The following is a 23,958-nucleotide window of genomic DNA, read 5'->3' on the forward strand; positions in this document are numbered from 1 at the left end:
TGCTTTTGGATATAATTCATCGAAGGCATTAAGATATTCTTGAAGAGATCCCGACTGTTTAAGATTCCTGAGTTCTGCCAGTGGATCATCAAAGGCATGATTCCCAAATCTGGCCCCCAAAGATCTGACATACTCCTCCCAATCATCATATGCTGCATCTCCTTTGATCTTAATATAACCTTGGTGCCATTGAATTGCACATCCCTCCAGATGCAGAGCTGCAACCTTAACCCTATTCTCAGGAGCAATCTTTCCAACTTCGAAAAAATACTCACTCCTCAACAACTAACCCTCCAATCCTTCCCCATCAATGCGAGAAAATTCTAGTTTAGCATTACTGCCCCACGGACTACCTCCCTCCCTTAGCTTCCGAATCACATCACTTCTCTTCTCCACACTCTCTATATTTTCCTCATTTTGGCAACCCAACGGCTTTGAGCTCCGCCACCATATCCTGCAATCTCGCCTCTTGCCTATGCTCAGCCTCCAACATCAAGGAAGCAATCTCTTTTCTCCATTCTTGCGAATGGGTTTCCATCACCGTTGCCAAAGATCAATTGCTCTGATACCAATTTGATGCAAGAAGAGGAACCAAGAACACAGAACAAAGGATAGAAAAATAGAGTCACAGGAAATTGATTAAATTTTTTTTTATTAGATCAGAAGTAATTGCTCTGTTACAACAGAAATCAATCTTATAGTCAATTTGAAAACTAACTCTCCAATTTTCCACCTATATAACAGATTCACGATTCAGAATTATAACAAACCCGACATTACTAACTGACTCCTCAATAGCTAGCTGAGCTGGTGCTTGAGTTGTTATCGTCCGTCAAATGGAGAGAGAGAAATGAGAGGCCTGAGAGACTTGGAAGATAAGCACCCAATTGGTGATACATCCCATTTTATTAAATTTCTTCTTTTTTTATTTATTTACAAAAACTGTACAGTATCATTTGTTTTGCCGGGCTCTGCTGTTTACTGTCACGAGGGGAATCCGGAAGTAATAAACTTCAATCATTACCCTGGGTACAAGATGCCAGACAATATGTTTTCCTGTCTTCCTTTACATTGCTTTCAGATGATGGTCAGGATTTTGGTTTTAGTAACTATTGCGAGAGCCAGCCATGGATACAGATGCTGTCATCTTGGTCAACATATACTAAACTTGCTGCTGTTCAGCCTTTCAAAGCTTATGTCATTGTGCTTCATGCTCAACTTGCTGTTGTTTCCCCTTTCAAATCTTATTGTTGCTGTGCCTTATTCTCTTTTAAGGCTTATACCACTACTATCATCATTAATGCGGTTCTTCATCAGGATATATATCGGCAAGAGTTTGGTGCTTCAACTCATTGTCAATGCTCTTATACTTTTCTTATCTTTGCTACAATCTCAGGATCTGTTTGTATCATACTGTTTATCGTTCTTCTACTCAATACTCTATGTTGTTCTACTACTGCATCCCTGAAAACTGTAACAGGCTGCAATTAACTTGTTTGGCTGGCCTGCTATTTTGGTTTATCTTTTTGTATCTGTATGCTTTAGCCAATTTTTTTATAGAGAGACGGGATGATCAAAACAACCCCCATCCCACCAGGACTTTACACGCTTGTTTGATCTTCATTTTCATCCAAAAATTCGGGTGGATTCAAGTTGTGTTGGGTTCATATAATTGAATCCGTACTTCACCGTAACATAAAATTTGGTTGATAAAAATTATTTCACACATATATATTGTTATATTGACTCAACCTAGATTCCATAGATACCAAAGTATCAGCTGACGCCATGAAAACGAGATTGAATCATGTCTTTATCAATCATATTAGGATATTGACACATCATGAGATCATATTAGGATATTGACACATCATGATATCTCATGATATCATTTGCTTATATCGATCACAATGATAACTCAAAAATACATCCACACGCAGAAAATCAAGTTTTATGCTTTCCATCACAAAATACAGGAAGCACCTCGCAATCAAAAACCTGATGCAACTGATCAAGCAGATGCAGCATGCATGAAAACCTGGTTGCGAATATAGGCATCCAGAAACCCTTCCCATGCCAGGATCCCTTCTGGCTGGGAATAAGAATACCTATCCCCCACGAAACAGATGTGCTCTCTTGTGTCACCAACCAAAAAAAAAAACAGGATCCCTCTCCCCCCAACCATAAAAAAAAATAAAATAAAATATAAATATAAATATAAAAATCTGACAAACGAAAACCCCATTAGTGATAGTCTATCTGGAGATTGCAAGCAACCAAATGTTTCAGTATCTGACAGAAACAAACTTAGGTACCTGAGATTATCAATCCATATCACTCTAGTCATAATGTTACAAACAAGTTACAACACATCAGCCACTGGAAATCAAAGCAGAAGAGGCTCCCCAACATGCCAACCCAGAAAGACCCTTGAGCATGGGGACCATGCTAATTTTCGACATTATCGAGTGAACCGGGTTGCTCTGCTGTCACCATTCCAGGCGATGTTGTACCCTCTTCAGAGGGTATTACACCATCCTCTCCAGCAGCAGGAATCATTCCTTCCTCTTCTTCTTCCGCACTCCTATCATATGGCACTGATGGTGATTGAACAGGCCCCTCGTTTGGCCCCTCAGCATCAGCATGGTCCCGTGGAGATCCTCGACGCCACTGTACTGGGCTAGCTGATATTCCTTGCTTTCCATTGTCCATATTACTATACAGGCATTCAGATCTTTCCTTCCGTATACTAGCTGAGCGATCTGGTTGAACCCTTTCCATATCCTCACCATTATATGGTGGTGATCCCCCCTGATCTGCATGAGATGGCATTTTTGATGAATGGACAGGATTACCAAGCTGATGATTGGTTGGTGAAGGCACTCTTCTCCTTGATAGTGGTGATTCCTGACGTCTTTGCCCAGCCCCCTCGCCATGCTGTTCACCACAGTGGTCGATGCCACGGCTAGTACTGCGACTACGGCTCCTGCTTTGACTGTGGCCATGGTTCCAGCTCCTGCTGTGGCTATTGCCCCACCCAACATGTCTCCTCACACTGTTCGGGCTGTACCCCCGGCTGTTGCTCCAGCTCCGGCTGCGACTGCGGCTACGGCGTTTACCTCTGGATTTGCGGCCACGAACCTCTACCTCATGACCATCTTGATATCCACGACCATATCTGGCAAAATCATCAATAACAAGTTTTTCTGTTTACTTTTACCCTGGAATGATAAAGAGTGACAGTACAGCCACTTGCCGAGCAACCTGGACCAAAAGCTCTCACTGTTCTACAGGGTCCAAGTGTGTGAGATGATGTTTGGTTGAGGCCTTGGGGGTTTGGAAAGTGCACATTGTGAAGTTATTTTTATTTCTAAAATAAGCAAGACTATTAACACATCTTCCCAACAAACCCTGTTTATCCTTCCAAGTAGCACCAGACAAGCCATCAGTGATTCAGATTCTTGGTACTATAGTGTAGCAGCCATGGTTTAAAAAAGAATTAGAAAATACTAGAAGTTCAGATGGGGGCTCCCTAGTAGATACTAGCAACAGATTCAAACTGTGCTAAAAATCACCAGATATGCAAGATGCAATGGCTCGTTCTCATAATCTCATGTCATGACCATGGTAATATAATCTATAACATAAAACGAGAATAATATGCTGAACAGCTTGTCTATCAAATATACTTATCAAAATACCCTTAGTTTCTCTGGTGGATTTTTGGAAAAAAATTAGAAATTATGTTCTTAAAAAATTATGTTTTAATTTAAACAGATTATCCCCCCCTTCATGTGACCTCTGTTTCAACTTGATTTAATTTTTAACTACACCTCCAACTAATCTTTCCTCTTTCTCCCTCTGATCCCCCATGCCTCTCTCTCCAACCCCCTACACCCCCCCCCCCCCCGGCACAAGAGAAAGAGAGAGAGAGAGAACAAACCCTCTGTCCCATTTCCTCCCTCTCTTCCCTCACATGTCACCTTTGCCTTCTATTCCCATCAATCTCAGCATCCATCTCTTTCTTCATAAAGCTCCAACATATTTTTAAATTCTCTATGAACCCTCTACCTCAATTCCTCCCTCTTCCCCCATGTCACGCTCTCCTCGCATCCCCATCAGTCTCAAAATCATCTCTTTCTTCACAATGCTCCAACATATTTTTATTTTATTTTCACTATTATGTTTCTATTTTCTATTTTATTTTCAATATTTTTGATATTTAATACATCTCAATGACTTACAATATTGTATTTTATTTTAATTTATTATTTGCTTCTCAAATATACATATGTACATGGGCCCATTTTTCTATTTATTTAGGTTTTTATTTCAATTTTACTTTTAAAGTTGACTTATGTTTGTTTTGTGCTTCCATTTATCAATATCTTATTTATATATAATATAATTAAATGATCACATTAATCTTGTTGTTTTATTTATTAATTTTCCTCAAATGTGCAATGTATAGCCTTTGTATGCCACTTTAGATTAATAACTAATCAATGCTGAAAAAAGTTTTAGACCCTATTGGAGTAGAAGTAAATTTACAGTTATAAATACCTATCATGATGAGGCTCGAGATCATCATGTCCACGACCACCATGGTCACTATCTGCTCTACCAGATGGTAGCAGGCCATGCCCACCCCTTCCGCTATAACTGGTATCACTACGTCCATGCAAGCGGCCACCATCATGAGCACCAGAGCGAGAACCCCAACGGCGGGACTTCCCACCATACCCACCACGTGAAACCATGTCCCATAGCTCCTTGGGAACATGCTGGTCTGCCCCTTCCAGAACTTTGACAAGATCTGCTGCATACTTTGAGTTCTGATCACAGAAGAACGTGTAAGACACACCAGTGGCACCTGCCCTACCAGTTCTGCCAATCCTGTGAACATAGTCTTCAACACCAGTGGGGAAGTCGTAGTTGATCACAACCCTGCAAATATGGGAATTATAACACATTTATATGAAAAAAAAACAAATATAAATTTTGTGCATGAGAACTGAGCCATGCAACAAGATGTTCATGCTGCAGATTAACATGATAATGCCATTGGCTGGTCCTACTTTATAACTAAATATCATTAAATCAATAAAGAAAGGAGCAGATGCAGCTTAACCTGATATCTTTGATGTCCAGGCCTCGAGCAGCAACATCAGTAGCTACCAGTATGGGGGACCTTCCAGTTCGAAATTGGTTTAAAACCCTGTCCCTCTCACCTTGAGACTTGTCACCATGGATAGCAGCAGCACCAAACTGATGAGTAAGGGTCCCAGCAAGCTGGTCACACATCCTCTTTGTTGAGCAAAATATTATGATCTTAGACCCTGGATCTTGGGATCGCAATATCTGTTCCAACCGTCTGAGTTTTTCCATAGGTGTCATTACTTCCACATACTGCAACAGACACAGATAGAATCAATGAATATTTGAATATCCATCAATCAAGAGGCAATAGTGACTAGTACCAGGATAAATATCAGCAATTGCATCTCCCCTATAATATTGCAGAGATGCCCCAACGAAGAACAAATAGGATATATTTATCTTGCATAAATAAGTACTTTTGCATGATGAGCACAAAAACCTAATACAATTAACATTTTTTTAAAAACCAATATAGTTTCTTGACAATATGGTGAAAAGAATGAAATATTCAGAATGTGAACTTCCTTGAATTCAGTGATAGCAAATACAAGCCTGAGACAGAAAAAAAACACTATGGATAAAACAAATATGATGTAACGAGTTAGTAACAGGCTTGTTCAGTACATACCTGAGTGATCGCATTGTTTGCAACAAGATCATCTATGCTCCCAATGTTAACTTGAACAGGATGAACAAGTAAATCTGCAGCTATTTTCCGAACTTCCTTTGGCCATGTAGCAGTGAACATAAGAGTCTGCCGGCAATGTGGTATCTCTTTTACAATTTTCCTAATCTGTGGCTCAAAACCCATGTCCAGCATTCGGTCAGCCTCATCAAGAACCAGATATGACACCTGATGGAGGCTTACTCTTCTCATCTCTAAAATGTCATTTAGTCTTCCTGGAGTTGCAATCACAACATCTACACCTCGGTCTAAATCCCTCAACTGGGGACCTTTTGGGGCACCTCCATATAAACACTTGAACCACATAAACATAAGACGTGAGTCAACAAAAAAACAAGATGACTATTAGTTAGGTACACTGCTACCAAGAAAAAGCACAGATTTATTGAGAATGACGCAGAAATGGAATATCATCTGCTAGCATACACATTACATTACAATCAGCTATGTCAATTTCAGGAACATTAACCTTGTATTTATGAGCAGATCAAGAGGTCTAGAGTGGAGAGATACATGACACTCTAGGTTATCTTCAAAGATGAACAAATGCATTGAGAACCTTAAGTCTTATAACAAGCTGTTTTTGAAAAAATCAAAACTTCCTGCAAAGCATATGCCATCATTGATCCCAAGGAACCATAAAAAACCAACAACAGAACCAAAGTAACTACAGAAGGAACAAACCATGCATGAAATTCTTGATGATCTCCCAAACTTCACAGCTTCATCTTGTATCTGCGTTGCCAGCTCCCTAGTTGGTGCTAGGACTAATACTGTTGGACCCATTTTGGAGTTGTTATGGAGGCGCTTAACATGCATGAACCCTGGAATAAGATAACCAAGTGTTTTGCCTGATCCTGTCTTTGCAATGGCTACAATATCACGACTTTGTAATGCAATTGGCCAAGACTGAGCCTGAATAGGAGTGGGAACAGAGAAACCCACATGGTGTATCTGAAAATGCAAAAACCCACAAAACCCATGAGAAATAATAGTCTAAAGTACTAGCCTTTTTTAAGGGGGGAAAAAGCCTCCCTTTTCCCTCTCTCTTTTTCTGGAATCAAAGCAGAAAATTAAGCTAATGATAGTACTAGTGCATTCCCAGATTGCACGTGGACACTTGCAGAAGCAAGCTGGAGAAGGAGAAGGGCCTTCACTGCTTGGGCCCAAGTGGCAGCTTGAAACAAATCTCTGGATGGAGCCCCAGCCATGAACATGTTGTCAGAAAGCCTTTCCCATATTGGTGGCCGCTTGCAAATGCAAATTGATGCAGGAGAAAGGGCCTTCTTTGTCAGGACTCAAAGTGGCAGTCTGAACCAATCAGCGGAGGCAGCCGAGCACCCCAGACATGAACCGGTCCCTTGAAAAGCCCTTCGCAAAATTGGCAACCGCTTGCAGATGCAAGCTGGAGCAGGCAAAAAGGGCCTTTTTTGGGGGGCCTCTGTGGCAGCGCAGCCCAAATCACTGGAGGAAGCCCAGCCACAAACTGGTAACTCAGAAAGTCCTTTTTATAGTAAGCCACCATAACGGACACTTCAGCTATATGCCTCCTCCCACGAAAGAGGATGGCACGATGCAGCACAGCGTACGACATTAGCTCCGCCTTGGAGCAAATATCGCACCTGAGACAGAAGTAGAGAATGGAAAGAAAATGAATGGGTATGAACCTCCAGCAATTAAAAAAACTGTGCAGCGAATGCTCATGAGCACAATAGTACACTAGCACATGCTTCACACACCAAAGCGATCATATGAGAAAGGACAAACAAAAGGGAGACTGAAAACTTACCGCTCTTAGAATTTCTGAGGGAAAGCCTGCAGACTCAAATGTCGTGTATGGTGCTGGTACATCATCTCCCTTGAAAAAAAAAAAAATCAAGGATAACATCAGTTGTCACTAATGCATAGTATAATGAAAACAAAAGAAAAATTTGAAATAAAAAAGAAATATAACAAGCATCACAAAAAAGAGAACCTAAAACATTAATTTTAAAATATAAAGAGCATCACAGGAAAAAAAAAAAAAAGCAAAATCATTCCTTTTGTCGCTTTGAAAGAAATCTATATCTATTACCATATAAACAGAAGCAACACTTTCGTTTTGGCTACCGGATGTAGCCAGAACGAAAGTGCTGCCCCTTTTTATTCTTCTATTACCACCATATACAAAAGCGGCGCTTTCATCCTGGCCACTAGGATGAAAGTGCTACTCCTTTTTATCTTTGTATTCCTACTTAACATAAATCCCCTTCACCATATATTAAATGACTTATGTTCACATAACAAGATTTCTGTCCTGGCCAAGGCGCTCATCCATTGGTTTCTTCCTTTTTACACCTACAAAAGCAAAAGCATTTTGCATGTGAGAAGCACAAGGGTTATTCAACAATTAATGATGGAAGGTACGCCCATAGTCTGAGTGTTGCTTATACATAGTGCAGGCTTATCTTCTTTTCCCTTCTATTGTGTCAGGACACTAATAAAGGCAGGAGCATCCCCTTATCCCAATAGAAGTCCAGCTCAGAGGGGAATCAGGCTACAAAGGGAGAGTCAGCATATAAAATTCTTTTCTTTTAAAATAGTAGTAATAAAATGCCATGTTCTCATTTAAGCATATCCTTTGTTTTCTGTAGTTGTTAAATATAACAACCGTTTAGTAGTTGATTTTTGACTTCTATAATTGCCATTACCGGTACAACATAGTATTACATTAAAAGTTTAAAATAAACAAACAGTATCACAACCTGTCTTTACTGCTGCTAAGATTTATCGCTGAATACCATGAAAATGGACCTCCTCAGGCCATCATCCACCATTAAATAAAACCTAATGGATGCTATTAGCCCTGTCAGACATAAGTACATTTTATTGATATTTTTAAAACTAAAGCAATGGTTGTTATTGTAGCTGCTATTAGCCATTATAAGGGGAATACCAGATAGTTATTTGATTATCTATACACACACACATACATATGTACATACATAATTACGTTTTATGCATATGTATATATGTATATCTATAGGTTCAAAAAACAAATAGAGTAATACAAGGTTATAGCTGTCGGTCTGTATGAGGCTCGTGCCAGCACAGGGCATCCATGTGTTCTTAAGTTCCCTGCATTCCACACTGCTTTGAAAGGTACCAAACGCATCACTCAATAATGAACTAAGCATGATTGGATATGGCTTGATGCCAAGCCAAAAATATACAAAACACCTTCTTTCTTTTTTAGTTTTTCCATTTCATTCACTCAAAAAACAAGTGGGAGGTCGTTTATTGGCAGTAAAGAGATGAGAGGGGCTCCATTTTCACACTCAAGTATAGTTATGATAACATTTCAGTGTTAGTCTAGAACTTCCGAAAGTTGGTCCCACCCTCAGCCTATTTTGTTGTCTGGGTCACCAGACAACAATTAAATCATGGGTCAACCATGGGTCAATCCTTTGACCCATAACATATTGATTTATAAAATAAATAAATATTTAATAGGAATAACTTTTAAAAATCTAAAAATATAAATAAGCATGAAGAAATATAATAAGAATAATAGCTTCTTTACATACGTAACATCGATTGAATCTAACATTTTATTGTAAAAAATTAGTATCTTTTACTAACCATACCTGTAACTAAGCCCTAAAATATTGTCCATATTACAACAATTATAATAAATATATCATAATTATTCATGAGTGATAAAACTGTAATATAGGAATACTATAACTATAACAATGTTCTCTAGTTATAGTTTAGCTATAATACGGTTATACCACTGTTCTAACATATGCCAAGTTGAACATGCAGTAAAACTGAAAGCAAATTGAAGGAGTATATTAGAGGAGCAGGAGTTGCACAAAATGAGGACAAATTAATATAAGATCAATTAAGATGTTATGGGCATGTAACATGATGATCTAAGGAGATATTTTAATTTGTGTAAGGAGAGGTACTTCAGTTAAGGGGGACTCTAGAAAGAGGAGATACTTTAATTTGTGATGAAAGATGTGTGCAAAGGGAAGATACAAGGCTACACGGCTGGAGGTTGTGAGAAAAGATTTGGAAAAAATTGAAACAACATCAAAAGTAATCTAGACAGGAGTGCTTGGTAAATGAGGATCCCTATAGCCAACCCCAAATAGTTAGGATTAGGTTCGATTATTATGGTCATGGTTGATTATGATACTACAGTGTCAACAAAGTTATTATACTAAAACTATACAATAGTAAGAAAACAGCAATTCATTAAACTGTATAAGATAGTTATATATAGTTATACTTCAGCTATAAAATATAGTTATACTTCAGTTATATATAGCTACACTAGAAGTACGATGTCATAATAGCTCAAATGGCACACCATACAGCATTCAACATCGGCACCATTCTTGATTGTATGAACTATATAAGGATTTAGATCATCCTTGTAATGCAAGTATGCAACCACACCTACGTGGAGTAGGATAAATTTTTAAGTACCTAAATAAGAAAGGGGAAAATACAAAAAAAAAAAAAAAAAAAACAGACAGGGACAAGGTGCGCAAATGCATGCTAGTGCAGGTGGTATCATGCTACAGTGTGCTAGCCCATGTCGAGTGCCAACACCAACACAACACGTACTGTACGTGCCCTGCCAATTCCATAACCAACATAAGCAAGGCAAGCAACACCTAAATCCTTGTTTATGTGTGCGGAAGTGCTTTATTTATCATTTTGTTAGAAGGTTTTTGCATCTTCACATGAAGCTTTTACTAAATTAATTAAATATTTCTAGTGCAATGCATGTGCCAGTGAATAATTAAAATTACAGAAGAATATAACCTGTGCATGGAAAACAAAGAATCCAATGAGTTGCAAGCCACAATCTGGGATTGCATTGATCACTTGTCTAATTAAAAAACTGCATCTGATACCATTATCTAACAATATTCATAACCAGTAAGCTTTATCCTAACATCAAGATAGTGATAATCTATTTTCCCAACCACTCTTTCCTTATAAAAAATAAAACTCTTCTGGGTGAAACATTTTCAAGCCCCTTCTCATGACTCTATCCAGTTGTTCTTAGGTCCTCTCTTCGTCTTATTTAGATCTTATACAAAACATGGCTCCCACTTCTTCATCTTCCTGGGTCTTTGTTTGCAACATGGCTAGAACAGAAGTTTTAAGTATCATGAAACAAGGGCATACCAACATGGTACATACCATGGTAAACCTCATATTGGCTCACAGTTCATCAATATCGCTTGGTATGGAGTATATTGTAAGTTGTTATGGTCAGTTCCTCAAACTTTACATTAAGTTGAATTTCCATCAGTTTATCTACAAATGCAACATTTAGATTTGCTACATACCCAGAATGTTGACAGTGTTGAAATCAATTATTTAATTTTAGAGGAGTAACGCATGTAAAAAAGATAGAAAGGTAAAACAGTGATTAATTAGTGCAGTATTGGAGTCTGGGTTTGGAATAATTTTCTCAGTCATTTGAAGCCTTTTTCAATAGTGCCAAAACTTCTTGACTATGGCCAGCTAGGTTGTCTTTCACGTAATTGAACTTACAGTGATACAGATCCTAAGCTTATGGTGTTGGAATGTGACATTGGTGAAAAAAAGAAAAAGAAAAAGAAGGTCCTCATTCATTCTATTGATTTTTATGGAACATAGAGAAAAGGGTCGGCAAAGGCTCAAAGGCTCAAAGGTGATTTATTCAACAAAAGAACAGAGTTGCCCGTCAACAAGTTTCTCCTAAGTGAAATTCAAAATTACGATTTGCAAAAATAAACCTTGGTTATCATGTATGATGTTTGAACCACCAAACAAAATTCATATGTTACAGAGACCCCTTGCTCAATAGTTTTAATGGCAAGTTATAATGTCTTAGCACACTAGCTCTATCTGTACCATCCATTTTGGGACTTCATGATGCACAAATATTTGGTCTCCAGGAAGTTCAGACATAAAGGTCAATCCAACAACTTATACTTTAATTTTGGATCATCCATCTTCTAATTTCAACCAACCACATTTATCCTGATAAATTGTATACATGGATACATATATGGGATTACTTTAGCAAAAATGCTGACATGCGAACCTCAGTACAAGACATCACCAGCATGACTGCATGAGGATCCCTGAGTTGTATGCATGCTCAAGCTAGGTAATGGAAAGGGGATGTGGGTATCCAAGCATGTTGCAACAAGAGCCAAAGATATTGCAATTATATAAAGGCAATGGCCAATAAGAGATCAAGTTGGAGCATGTGTTTAAGGAATGGAGGCTATAAGAAGAGAAGAAAGGGAAGTTAAAGAAGAATGTGGAAAGGGGAGGAGGTGAAGAGAGTTGGGCAAAGGACAAAGGAGAGGGCACAGTCAGGGTTGATAACACAAATGCAAGTCATTTGACAATCATTTTAACAATTATCACCTCATGGTAGTGCAAATCTTTGTGGAAAAAGTTAACTACATGAATCCTAAAAAAAAATAAAGCTATTGCTTTTCTGCCAAACTTAAAAATTAGGCTCCAAACTCCAACTTTTCCTTGAATCTCTTACAAACAGAGACAGAGATTGGCAAGTGCAACAGAGCAGTTACATAAGAAGTTATTGTTTCGGCTAGATAAAAGTTTTTATGTTCCGTGCCTAAGCTAAATAATGAATGATTTTGTATTACACTGCACCAACACCTGGCATGTACCATCAAAAGTTTCACAATTGGCCTGCCAAAATATTCTCTTTACTCATTTTCAATCTAAACCAATTCCGTTGTTTTAAGAAATACTGCTAGAAATATTTTGGAAAACATATTTCTTATCTAACATCTAGATATCTAAAATCAAATTATCTTAGAAATTTGTCTAATTTTGTTTAACATGTATCTTTGTTGATCTCAAGCGATATATCACACAACTAATACATGCCTATATGCCATGATATTAACTGTAAGGTTTGAGATTGACCTAGTTGGGTTGCATGCCAAGTCCAGCAAGGAATGAATGCTCAAATTCATCTTTCAAGTCAGATAGGAATCATGCTTCTAAAGGTCAAAGTAATTCAGGACAGTATATAAGCTGCCGTACCAAAACCTAAGATTGGGTCCAAGTATGAATTTACCAATTTTAAGTTCTTTCCTCCCTACATCCTCCTTTCTCCTCTCATCTCCTCTCCTCTGCTCTCCTTTCTACTTTTTCAGAATTGGGGTACAGGACCGTACCAATCATGTCTTGCTTGGCCATACCAACATGGCTTTGAGCAAAAGGAAAACCACCTTTAAGCTCAAAATTTTAATCAAGCAGTACAAGATTGTTTTATGGCTAATTTAGGACAGTCCAGACTGATTCAGACTTCTTCGCTCCCAGAATTGGCTCTGAAGGGGGTGAATATTGGGATGAAGATTTTGAAGTGCATGCCATCCTTATTCAAATTCTATGACTCTTCTCATGTGATTGGCTAAAGATTGATCCATTTATACCAAGGATTAGAAAAATAATTCAAATATTCAGACCTCAATTTTAGGGCTGAAAACAGTTCGGTCGGTTCGGTTTTAAGTAATTTTTTAAAATCGAACCGACATTAGTTTAAAAGGTTCCTAAAATCAAATATTTGACTAAACATAATTGATTTTTTTGGTTCGATTTTGTATCAGTTCGGTTTGTTCATGTAGCTTTCCCAAGTATTTGAACGGTTTGAACAGTTTTTTTGGTTTAAGTGGGTTTGTCGATTTGATTTCTATTTTTTGTTCCTTTATTATGATTCATAATCAAGTTAAATTTGGTCTAAGTTGGATTGAAATAAGGTCAAATCAACATTTTAGATTCTTAATTCATATAAAGTACAAAGTCCAACTTTGAATATACATGCAACATAAGTGTATATATAAATATATGAAGCACATAATATCGATGTATATATAAATATATAAAATGACGGTACTTTAATTTCGGTTGTCGGTTCAGTTCGATTTCAGCGGATCACATAAATAAATAAACCAATAACCAAACCAAAATATCGATTTTTCTATTTTATTCAATCGAACCGAACCAGTTAAACCGCCAAACTGCCATATTTGGTTCGGTTTGAATCGGGTTAGACGGTTTAGGCGGTTTAATCAGAATTTTTTACACCCCTACTCAATTTGGTACTCAAATTAGAAGCTTTGCCCTCTAGATCTGGCCACATACCAGATATTGACACCTTGCAGACCAAACAGATTAAAAGAGATATATTATTTCTCCCAGAACATCCACTTAAGCTCATGCTTGACAAGCACAATAAAACAGTTAAGAAGATATGCAAAAAGTCTGAGGAAAGAACAGTAGGAACAGAATCCAACATTAAAAATAAAAACAATTATCTATCATCAAAGAAGAACTCACGAAGCTGTAATTCTCCTTAACTTTCTAGACACCAAAAATAACATTAAAAGAAAAATTAACTAAGACTTAAAATTCTTAAATTGATGATGAAACAAAAACTGATTAATATAAAGCTTGGTCAATGTAAAGCTATCAGATGCTTTTAGAACTAAAACACGCCCTACAAGTCAATGGACTTCTAAAGAGTCACAAAATAAATGGACTCTTTAGAAGGCGCCAACCAAGTCTCTTTCGAAACCTTGGAGTTAGGAATTCACTTCAAGGAACGTAGATTTTCTTTATTTATGTACATCTGAAACAGAGGTATATACATCAAATATGCCCATCAAAAGAGAAGTCATTTGCTCTACCAAAACCTGGAGCAAGCATCAGAGGTAAATATTAATTCATAAGGGCCTTGCCTAACATAAGAACTTCCATACAATCAGATGTTATACAAGGGTTGGAGGCTCTACACATACAAGCACGTAAGATCATGCATTGAATAAAAGTTAAACTTTGGACAACCTATCAGGCATGCCTATCACTACTGTCATAATGCCAAAGATGCACAGTATTTGTCTCAGAAATTGAAACCCATAATAAGTCATTTAACAAATAGCAAAAAGCTTGAAGGATGGAAAGGGCATGTATTTATCAACTAATTGTCTTCACCAATCATATCCAAAAAGAATATAAAACTAAAAGACAAACATCGAAAAGCACCAAACGTAAAGACAGACAATAAATATATAGTTTCGAGTTTATTAAGTTATCATAAAAACGAACATTTAGGTTTTATACTAATGTCTAACTGACCTTATCAAGTTTAGCATTCAACAAAGAGTAGGAAGATTTATGTTCACTCTATTTACTTCATGGCTAAAATCATACTTAAATAGAGAAAGGTATTTCTTGATTAGGAACTTATGTAGAGGCAAATTCATGCGGATACTATAACATTATATGATGAGCGAGGTGCATAGTTATTGAATTGTATATGAGCATGCAACATCAGAAGCAAGACATAAAAGCTAGAGTTCTGGAAAAGGCCTACATAGATCTGCACAGAAAATTTATTTTCAACAAACATGAAAGGATTTCAGTCGTGTTCAAGGCAACATTTGATACTTACAGTGACGACTATTTCATGCTGACGGCGATATGCTTCCACAGACAAAGAACCTCCCCCATCTGACGATGATTCATGACCTCTGGCAAATGCCATCCTCGAATCCCGTGAATCCCTTGCACCATACCCATGATTATGACTGCCGCTACCTCTGCCACCTCCATGCTGAAATAAATCAACGCATGTAATCATCCTTTAGCATCAGCCACTTAACCAAGAATCATGTAACACTGCAGTTTGCACCATAAACTTAATAGTCCAACATACCATCAGAAATACCAAATAGCAAGACAAACATATAAAGACAAAGAAACAGCAAGAAAAAAGTTCTTGCTTAAATTCAGAGTTTTACCATTAAAAAAAAAAAAACTAACCTCATGGCTGCTGCGAAAGCGACCGTGGCGGCCATCATCATCATGAGAGTCCCGCAGCTTCTGATCGTGGGATTGAAGGACGGTTGAGCTGACGGCGACGGAAGCAGATTTCGGATGACGATGAGGATGGGGAGACGGCAGCAGGGTAGGGGGAGGCAGAAGGTCGGCGACGGGCCGCTCGTACTGGGTGACGTTGGTCTCCAGGTTCCAGTAATAGAGATAGCCCGTACTCCCGTCCACCAGGCCCTTCCAGGGCTTGGGGAGCGTCGGGTCCTCCGGGGCGTACCTTGGCCCACTCGATAAAGCCGATCCCGACGCGGCCATCCACTCGGAGATCTTTTCTTCTGTCTCCCGGAAATCAGCTATAAACAAAGGATGAGAGAAACCCTAGGTTCAGAGAATGGGCGAAAGTTAACTTTCTTGGAATCTCGAGAGAAAGGAGAGCAGGATGGCAAAAAGAAATACCGCGCTAGATCGATCGATTGCAATTTGGAAACAGAAACCCTAGAGAGAGAGGGGGGGTGCGGGTCGGTGGAGGAGGGTGGCCTTCGCTGCTTTCGGAAGATGAGATTCCGGTGGAGAACCCCAAGCTTTTATGGCCCGAGAGAGAGATGGGGCCTCAAGTATTTCCGAGCGAGAGGCCGGGGGAGCGCCACCCGACTTTTACCGAATCAACGCAAGCCGAACGACGGCACGGGTTGGGCCTCCTTCAATTTCACGCGAATGAGGCGTATGGGTATTAGATGACCGTGTGGGGACCGGGCGAGTTTTACACGTGCCACTCAGCATCTACCGCAAAACAACGAACAGCACTAAGAAATTGCTAAAATAACGCAAAAAGTTGTATAAATTATAAGCAAGGTTTAAAATAAGGGCGTTATCACCGTTATAACGGCTAGTTTTGGCTAACGTTATATGCAATAACAAATGAAATCATAATGGCTATTATGATTGAGAATGGCAATTTTAATTGACCTACTGGATATTCGATCCGAGATGGGCATAGAGCGAATATACGTATGAAATTTTCAATTATGAGGTACATATGGATATGGACTAATCCGATTCATATTCTACTCATTACCATCCCTAATTATGATATATTATTTATCATTATAATATTATTTTATAATCGAACGATGATTGTTATTTTTCTTAGTTGTATCTTTAGCTGTATAAAATATTAAAAAAAATTAATAAATTTTTCTGCATTGTGCAATCTAAAAAATAATCCTTCTGTTCAATGAACAGCGAGAGAAAGACTATGCCATTTTTTTGTTAGTAAATTATCACACCCCCAGTCCGAGATCGCAAGTCGGAGGTCATAACAACTGCCGCATACTCATAAGATTTCTTCTCATAAACATTCAAGACATCTCATCATGATATCATAAACAAACAGCGAAATAATTAATTAATAATTTAAATCCAAAATTTAACAATCTAAATTTTAACTTGAATATTTCAATAAATTCAATAATATTTAATAGATCTTACATCAATTATACTTCAAATAACAATCTTATAAAAATATAACAATAAATCTATGCTGTTGTTACTTGCTTCTAGCTCACTTCCAAAATAGCATCCATGTTCGTAATTTACAATCTAAATCTGAAAAATAAAATAAAGAGGTAATGAGCTAGACAGTCCAGTAAATAATGATCGCTTTAAGCAGATTTCATCATGCAATACAATAAATAATCATTTATAAAAAAATAAGCATATAAAGTTCATCAATTCGAAATCAATTTTAATTATGCAATATAGCTCATGACAAATTCAATTCTTTTTTAAAATTCGAGTTTCTTTCAATAATTTAATTTTTTTCATTCTTAAGTTCTTTTTATCAACCATAAGCTATGATCATATTTTTTCTATGATAGGATCATAACACCGCGTATCATCTTACGATGAGCTAGAAATTATCTGACAACAAAGTCCTTCGGAACTGCTGATCTCGCTAGTAGTTTATCGCTGGTCTCACTGACGACATAAATTATCAGAATAAATCTATTGCCAACGTATTTATCCCCATTGGTGGGGTCCTTTACATAGTAATGTTGTTAATTTATATCATTCTTGTATCAAAACTCTTCATAAATCATATTTCTTATTCTAGTTTGATAAGAAAATATATAACTATGTGGTATTAAAATCAATTAATATAATGCATAATGAAATCAATATGTTCAATCATACTTCATCATAATATTTTAAAATAATATATTTTTTATAACAAAATATCATTCATCCAATTCATGTATCATTTCACAAATCATATCAGAAAAATATATTATAATTTAATGATAAATCTAAAAAAAAGTAAAGTGTTACTTACCTCATACGCATTCCAATAAATCTACATAATTTTAAAAATATCTTTTCAAAATCTTTAGTTCATAGATCATATCATAATATTCGATTATCAGGTATCCACAACCCCTATACAAGATCAAGTCCAATAATCAGAAAGAAAATAAATACCATATTCAACGGTTTAGATTGGTCCGATCATCTAATTCCTTTCGATTAAGATCTAATTAAAATATAAGTGGTTAAGAGAATGACTATTTAGGTTAAATCAAATTCGAAGTGATAGGGCTGAAAATCATTCATTGAGTTCATAAATCAAGTAGAGAGAAAAAATCAGAAGAGAGAGAATTCATAAGATATAATTCGATTTGATCAGGTGACATAGTCCAACATCTCGATTGATTCAAACAAGATGATTTTCATCAAATCATGATTCAATTACTCCATAGATAAATCAACAAAATGATGGATGATAAAATCTAATAATATCTAATTTGATCAAGATGGGTGTCAACATGCCAATCAGTGACCATGGATTAAAACTCTTTCGTTAAAATCATTCAAACTCATCAAAATAAAGTTCTTTTTCTTAATCAATTTCAAACAGATAAACTTCTAAAGAGGTACAATTCTAGAGAGAGAAATTCATGAAAAGAGATAAATAGTCTAGAGAGAGAAAATTTTAGAAAGAGAAAGTGGAGAGAGAAATTAGAGAGAGAAAGAGAGAAAAAAGAGAGGATAGGAGAGAGAGTCTATTTTTTTCTTTTCTTTTTCTTTTTCTCTTTCTTTCTTCTTCTTCTTCCTTCATTTAAACAGAACAAGGGACCATGGTTCCCCTTCTTCTCCTTTCCGATCCCTTGGAAGTCTCACCCGAGAATGGTGAGTGGGAGTTCAACCCAGGACGGTACAGCCGTGGTCCCCTGGTTGAAGCTCGCCGGCGACGGATGGCGCCAGACGGTGTCAGGACGTCCAAAAAAATGCGGACAGCCGAAACAGAGGTTTCAAAAATCTGATTTTTACTCTAAAAATCAATAGATAAAAACTCAAAAATCTTGGCAAAATTCTAAGAAGAAATCAAAGAGCGAGTTTCTCGATGGATTACCTTACTCTTGATGGTGTTTTGGGCCACAATCTCATCGGCACAAAGCCTTCCATCCGAGAGCAAGGAATGAGAAAAAATCGAGCAAAAGAAAGAGTGGAAGAGGGATCTCCAATGATGGAGGGTCGAGGAAGGGAGGGGGTTTCCATTTTGTAAAGGAGGGTTAGAGCTTTAGCTCGGATTAGGTCTCTTTGTTGGGGTTGGAAGAAGACTCTCAACGGGAGTCTCCTTCCTCCCAATCGATTGCTGTTTTTTTTTTTTTTCATTTTTCTATGCTTTGAGATCTATGTTTGTGGGAGTTGGGATCAAGTGGGTTAGGCTCGATTGGGTTGGGTATTATATTTTTTCCTCCTAAAAAAAATTTCATCCCAAAATTTTTTATTAAAGATTTTTGAACTTTATAGTTTCACAATCATGATCTCATTTCTTATAAGAATAAAGTTCAATATCTCATGACTTGACTCTTCTTATAGATGATCGAAATCGAACCCATCTCTTGTAAATGAAAGAAAAACAACATCTTAATTTTAAATAAAAATTTCATTCATTTTTTTTGTATCAAAATATCAACTGCTCTTAATTAATCAACTCATCACAAAATAGGAGAACATACTAATATGAGTCACACAGTAATATTCAAATCAGTTGAGATTCAAAACTATTTTCTCTCATTCATGCTTTCAAAAGTTAAAGATTCACCATTCTAATCTCATCCTCAAATTTTTTAATATTTTAATTATCGATGCAACTTTATTATTAAATCATTTTATAAGAAAAGGATCAATATACTACCAATGTTGATCATAATCAAAACCATTATTTTTGGTAATCAAAATTAGTTCCTCAATTCTAGATAAGGATATCAAGTTTCTTACCAAAATCTTTAACTACTTATGATTTGATCATTTTATCATAAGATCATAGACAAATTTTACTATACTCTCCGTAGGTGAACATCTAAGATCAAAATCAAAGATCAATAAACAACCTCAAATTCTTTCTAACAAATGAAGAAGCATAAGATTTAATTCTAGAATAAAAAAAATTTATCTCTAAATATTCTAAATCCAAAATCAAAAATCAAAAGTCCACTCATCAAGACTTAGGATGCCAAAAAATTTTTTTTTTTAACATCGTATATAAGAGACCTTGTGAAAATCATATGGCGACATCCGAAATAATCCAGAATAAAAAATATCATACTTTCCATTATCAATAAATTCTTTTTATAAGGAATATCGAATCATATCATCTTTCATAAACTTTTTTTTTTAACTCAAAGAATCAATGTTACTGACATGCTCAGATTAATTTAGATCACCATGCTTTCGCTGCACATTCTGATCTAAATCATCAAAATTTCTCAGATTCATGAAATGACTTTCGATCAAAATATATTATTATGTCTTGAAAAGATCCAAATTTGCTTCCAAATAGGTCAAAAGAACTTTTAGATCTTATTCTCAATACATATTGAGCACATCCATCTTAATTAACCCTTGAGTCCAAAATCACATTCAAAATAATTACATAGGTTTACTAATCCAATATAAATTAAATCTTAATTTTTTTGTCAATTCAATTAGATAATTTCAAGTCAAAATCCTGTAAATAAAATTAAAAAGAAAATCTTCTGATACTTTACCAAGTTAAGATTGAAATCAAAATATATAAGTAAAACCAACTCAATCATATTTTCTAAAGTTTCTTCCATCAAGATTTTGACATCTATCAAAATTCTTTCATAATAATCATGCAAGCCTTTTAAAATCAAATCTCCAAGCAATACTAAATTTTATCAAGAACCTCAATAACAAAGGCAAATAAACTAGGTCAATTCATAATCCCAAAAATTTTAAATTATAGTTTCACATGTCTCATGATCCTCCAAAAATAATAATTAAGAATTTCATTAGTAACCTCAACAACAATAGTAGAAAATCTCTCGATCAACTTAGATACATAATCCATGAATTAAAGTTTCATATATATCATATAATCTTCAATAGTCATAAGCAATATCTATCATTTAGATCCAAATATGGTAATTAAAGATTTCACCCAAATGAATATTCAACTATCCCATAATTAATTTCTTCAATAAAAAATAAACTTCTTTACAATATTCTCTAAATATATTTTTGTTTTTACATATAAACTTCATATATGATCAACATTTCAGTATAAACTTCAAAGAATATTACAATCAAATATCATAAAAAATTTTCTTAGTCTAACTTGAAGTAATGTTTTTATAAATAAATCTTCATCTTATTACTAAATAATTAATTTCAAAATTAAGAGCAATATCATAGCATTCTCAAATCAAATTTTTTTTGTGCTTGCAATTCATTTAAACAAATGATGATCAAATTAATATTCTCAATGCACAACAGAATTTTATAATCAATCCTCTCGCCATTATTTTATATCAAAATCTGATTAATCATAATAATGATCCATCTGAAAAATCATAACATGATTCATAAATTATCAGTCATAAATCAAACTCTATGTGTCATAACCAAAAGAATCATAAAGATGTCATATACTACAATCATCATAGATCTACACCATAATATCTCAAGTGTCTACCCACTTACACTCATCCTATATTTGATTCTATATGTCATGGTTCATCAACTAATACTCTAATATCATATTAATTGTCATGCCTCCGATTCGAGATCGTAAGTCGGAGGTAGTGGCAACTGCCGCATACTCATAAGAAACTCTTTTCATAAGCATATAAGATATCTCATCATGATATCATAAATAAACAGTAAAATAATTAGTCAATAATTTAAATTTAAAACTTAATAATCTAAATTTTAACTTTAATATTTTAATAAATTCAGTAATATTCAATAGATCTTACATCAATTATACCTCAAATAACAATCCTACAAAAATATAACAATAAATCTATGCTGTTGTCTCTCACTTCTAGCTCACTCTCAAAATAGTACCTATGTTTATAATTTAAAATCTAAATCTAAAAAATAAAAGAAAGATAATGAACTCGATAGTCTAATAAGTAATAATCACTTTAAGTAGATTTCATTAGGTAATAAAAAAAATAATATAAAAAAATAAGCATATAAAATTCATCAATTTGAAATCAATTTTAATTATGCAATATAGCTCATGATAAATTCAATTCTTTTTCAAAATTTGAGTTTCTTTTAAGAATTTAATTTTTTTCATTCTTAAATTTTTTTCATCAACCATAAACTATAACCATATTTTTTCTATGATAAAATTATAACATCACGTATCATCTTGCGGTGAGCTGTGAATCATCTGACAGTAAAGTCTTTTGGAACTACTGGTCTCGCTGGTGACATGTCGCTGATCTTGCTGGCGACATAAATTCTCAGGATAAATCTATTGCCAATATATTTATCCCCATTGATGGAGTCTTTAACATAGTCAGGTTGTCAATTCATATCATTTTTGTATCAAAACTCTTCATAAATCATATTTCTTATTCTAGTTTAATAAGAAAATACATAATCACATGGTATTGAAATCAATTAATATAATACATAACGAAATCAATATGTTCAATCATGTTTCACCATAACATTTCAAAATAAGATATTTTTTATAATAAAATATCATTCATCTAATTCATGCATCATTTCACAAATCATGTCAGAAAAATATATTATAATTTATCAATAAATCTAAAAAAATAAAATATTACTTATCTCATACGCATTCCAACAAATCCACATAATTTTAAAAATATCTTTGCAAAATCTTTAGCTCATAGATCATATCACAGTATCCGATTATCAGGTATCCATAACTCCTATACAAGATCAAGTCTAATAATCAAAAAAAATATGAATGTCATATTCAATGATTTAGATTGATCCGATCATCTAATTTCTTTAAATTAAGTTCTAATTAAGATATAAGTGGTTCAGAGAATGACTATTTAAGTCAAATCAGATTTGAAGTGATAGGGCTAGAAATCTTTCATTGAGTTCATAAATCAAGTAGAAAGAGAAAATCAGAAGAGAGAGAATTCATAAGGTATAATTCGATTTGATCAGGTGATATAGTTCAATATCTCGATTGGTCCGAACAAGATGATTTTGATCAAATCATAATTCAATTACTCCATAGATAACTCAACAAAATAATGGATGATAAAATTTAATAATATCTAGCTTGGTCAAGATGGATGTCAATATTTCAATCAGCGATCATGGATTAGAACCCCTTCATTAAAATCATTCAAACTCATCAAAATAAAGTTCTTTTTCTTGATCAATTTTAAATAGATAAACTTCTAAAGAGATACAATTCTAGAGAGAGAAATTTATGAAAAGAGATAAATAGTCTAGAGAGAAAAAATTTTAGAGAGAAAATGGAGAGAAAAATTAAAGAGAGAAAGAGAGAAAAGAGAGTGGATAGGAGAGAGAGAGTCTTTTTTTTTTCTTTTCCTTTTTCTCTTTCTTCCTTCTTCTTCTTCCTTCATTTAAACAGAACAAAGAACCATGGTCCCCCTTCTTCTCCTTTCCGATCCCATAGAAGTCTCGTCTGAAAATGACGAGTGGGGGTTCGACCTAGGGCGGCGCAGTCGTGGCCCCCTGGTCAAAGCTCGCTGGCGATGGATGGTGCCGGACGGCGTCGGCATGCCCAAAAAAATGCGGACAGCCAAAACAGAGGTTCCAAAAATTTGATTTTTACTCTAAAAATCAATAGATAAAAATTCAAAAATCTTGACTAAATTCTAAGAAGAAATCAAAGAGCGGATTTCTCGATGGATTACCTTACTCTTGGTGGTATTTTGGGCCACAATATCGTCGGCGCAAAGCCTTCC

The 23,958-nt window shown here is 35.5% G+C and overlaps 1 protein-coding gene across 5 annotated transcripts; it reads right to left on the reverse strand.

Annotated features, from left to right (window-relative positions):
• Positions 1-2,293: 2,293 nt before the first annotated feature.
• LOC105046362 (ATP-dependent RNA helicase-like protein DB10) lies at positions 2,294-16,371 on the reverse strand. 5 transcript variants are annotated; one of them, XM_019853833.3, is made up of 9 exons: positions 16,172-16,371; positions 15,707-16,093; positions 15,336-15,497; positions 7,635-7,703; positions 6,530-6,799; positions 5,789-6,139; positions 5,132-5,409; positions 4,564-4,947; positions 2,294-3,178 (listed from the first exon to the last, which is right to left on the reverse strand). In XM_019853833.3, the coding sequence occupies exons 2-9, from the start codon at positions 16,028-16,030 to the stop codon at positions 2,449-2,451; spliced, it is 2,568 nt and encodes an 855-aa protein (XP_019709392.1). In that variant the 5' UTR covers positions 16,031-16,093; positions 16,172-16,371; the 3' UTR covers positions 2,294-2,448. The 5 variants fall into 5 exon arrangements, with proteins under 5 accessions (XP_019709392.1, XP_010923235.1, XP_073108640.1 ...); XM_010924933.2 differs by having other exon boundaries at positions 15,707-16,068; positions 16,172-16,370; XM_073252539.1 differs by lacking the exon at positions 16,172-16,371 and having other exon boundaries at positions 15,707-16,152.
• Between the last annotated feature and the right edge of the window lie 7,587 nt (positions 16,372-23,958).

The sequence above is a fragment of the Elaeis guineensis genome, chromosome 2, assembly GCF_000442705.2.
Source record: "Elaeis guineensis isolate ETL-2024a chromosome 2, EG11, whole genome shotgun sequence".
In the NCBI taxonomy this organism is placed as follows: domain Eukaryota; kingdom Viridiplantae; phylum Streptophyta; class Magnoliopsida; order Arecales; family Arecaceae; genus Elaeis; species Elaeis guineensis.

What these genes read in the sequence shown, in the direction of transcription:
- LOC105046362 (XM_019853833.3), bottom strand. Translation starts at nt 16,030, where the DNA reads ATGGCCGCGTCGGGATCGGCTTTATCGAGTGGGCCAAGGTACGCCCCG. An exon ending in CTGGACATCAAAGATATCAG is followed by an intron (nt 4,948 to 5,131) that starts GTTAAGCTGCAT and finishes CCATATTTGCAG; the next exon opens with GGTTGTGATCAACTACGACT. An exon ending in CTCGAGCCTCATCATGATAG is followed by an intron (nt 3,179 to 4,563) that starts GTATTTATAACT and finishes TGATTTTGCCAG; the next exon opens with ATATGGTCGTGGATATCAAG.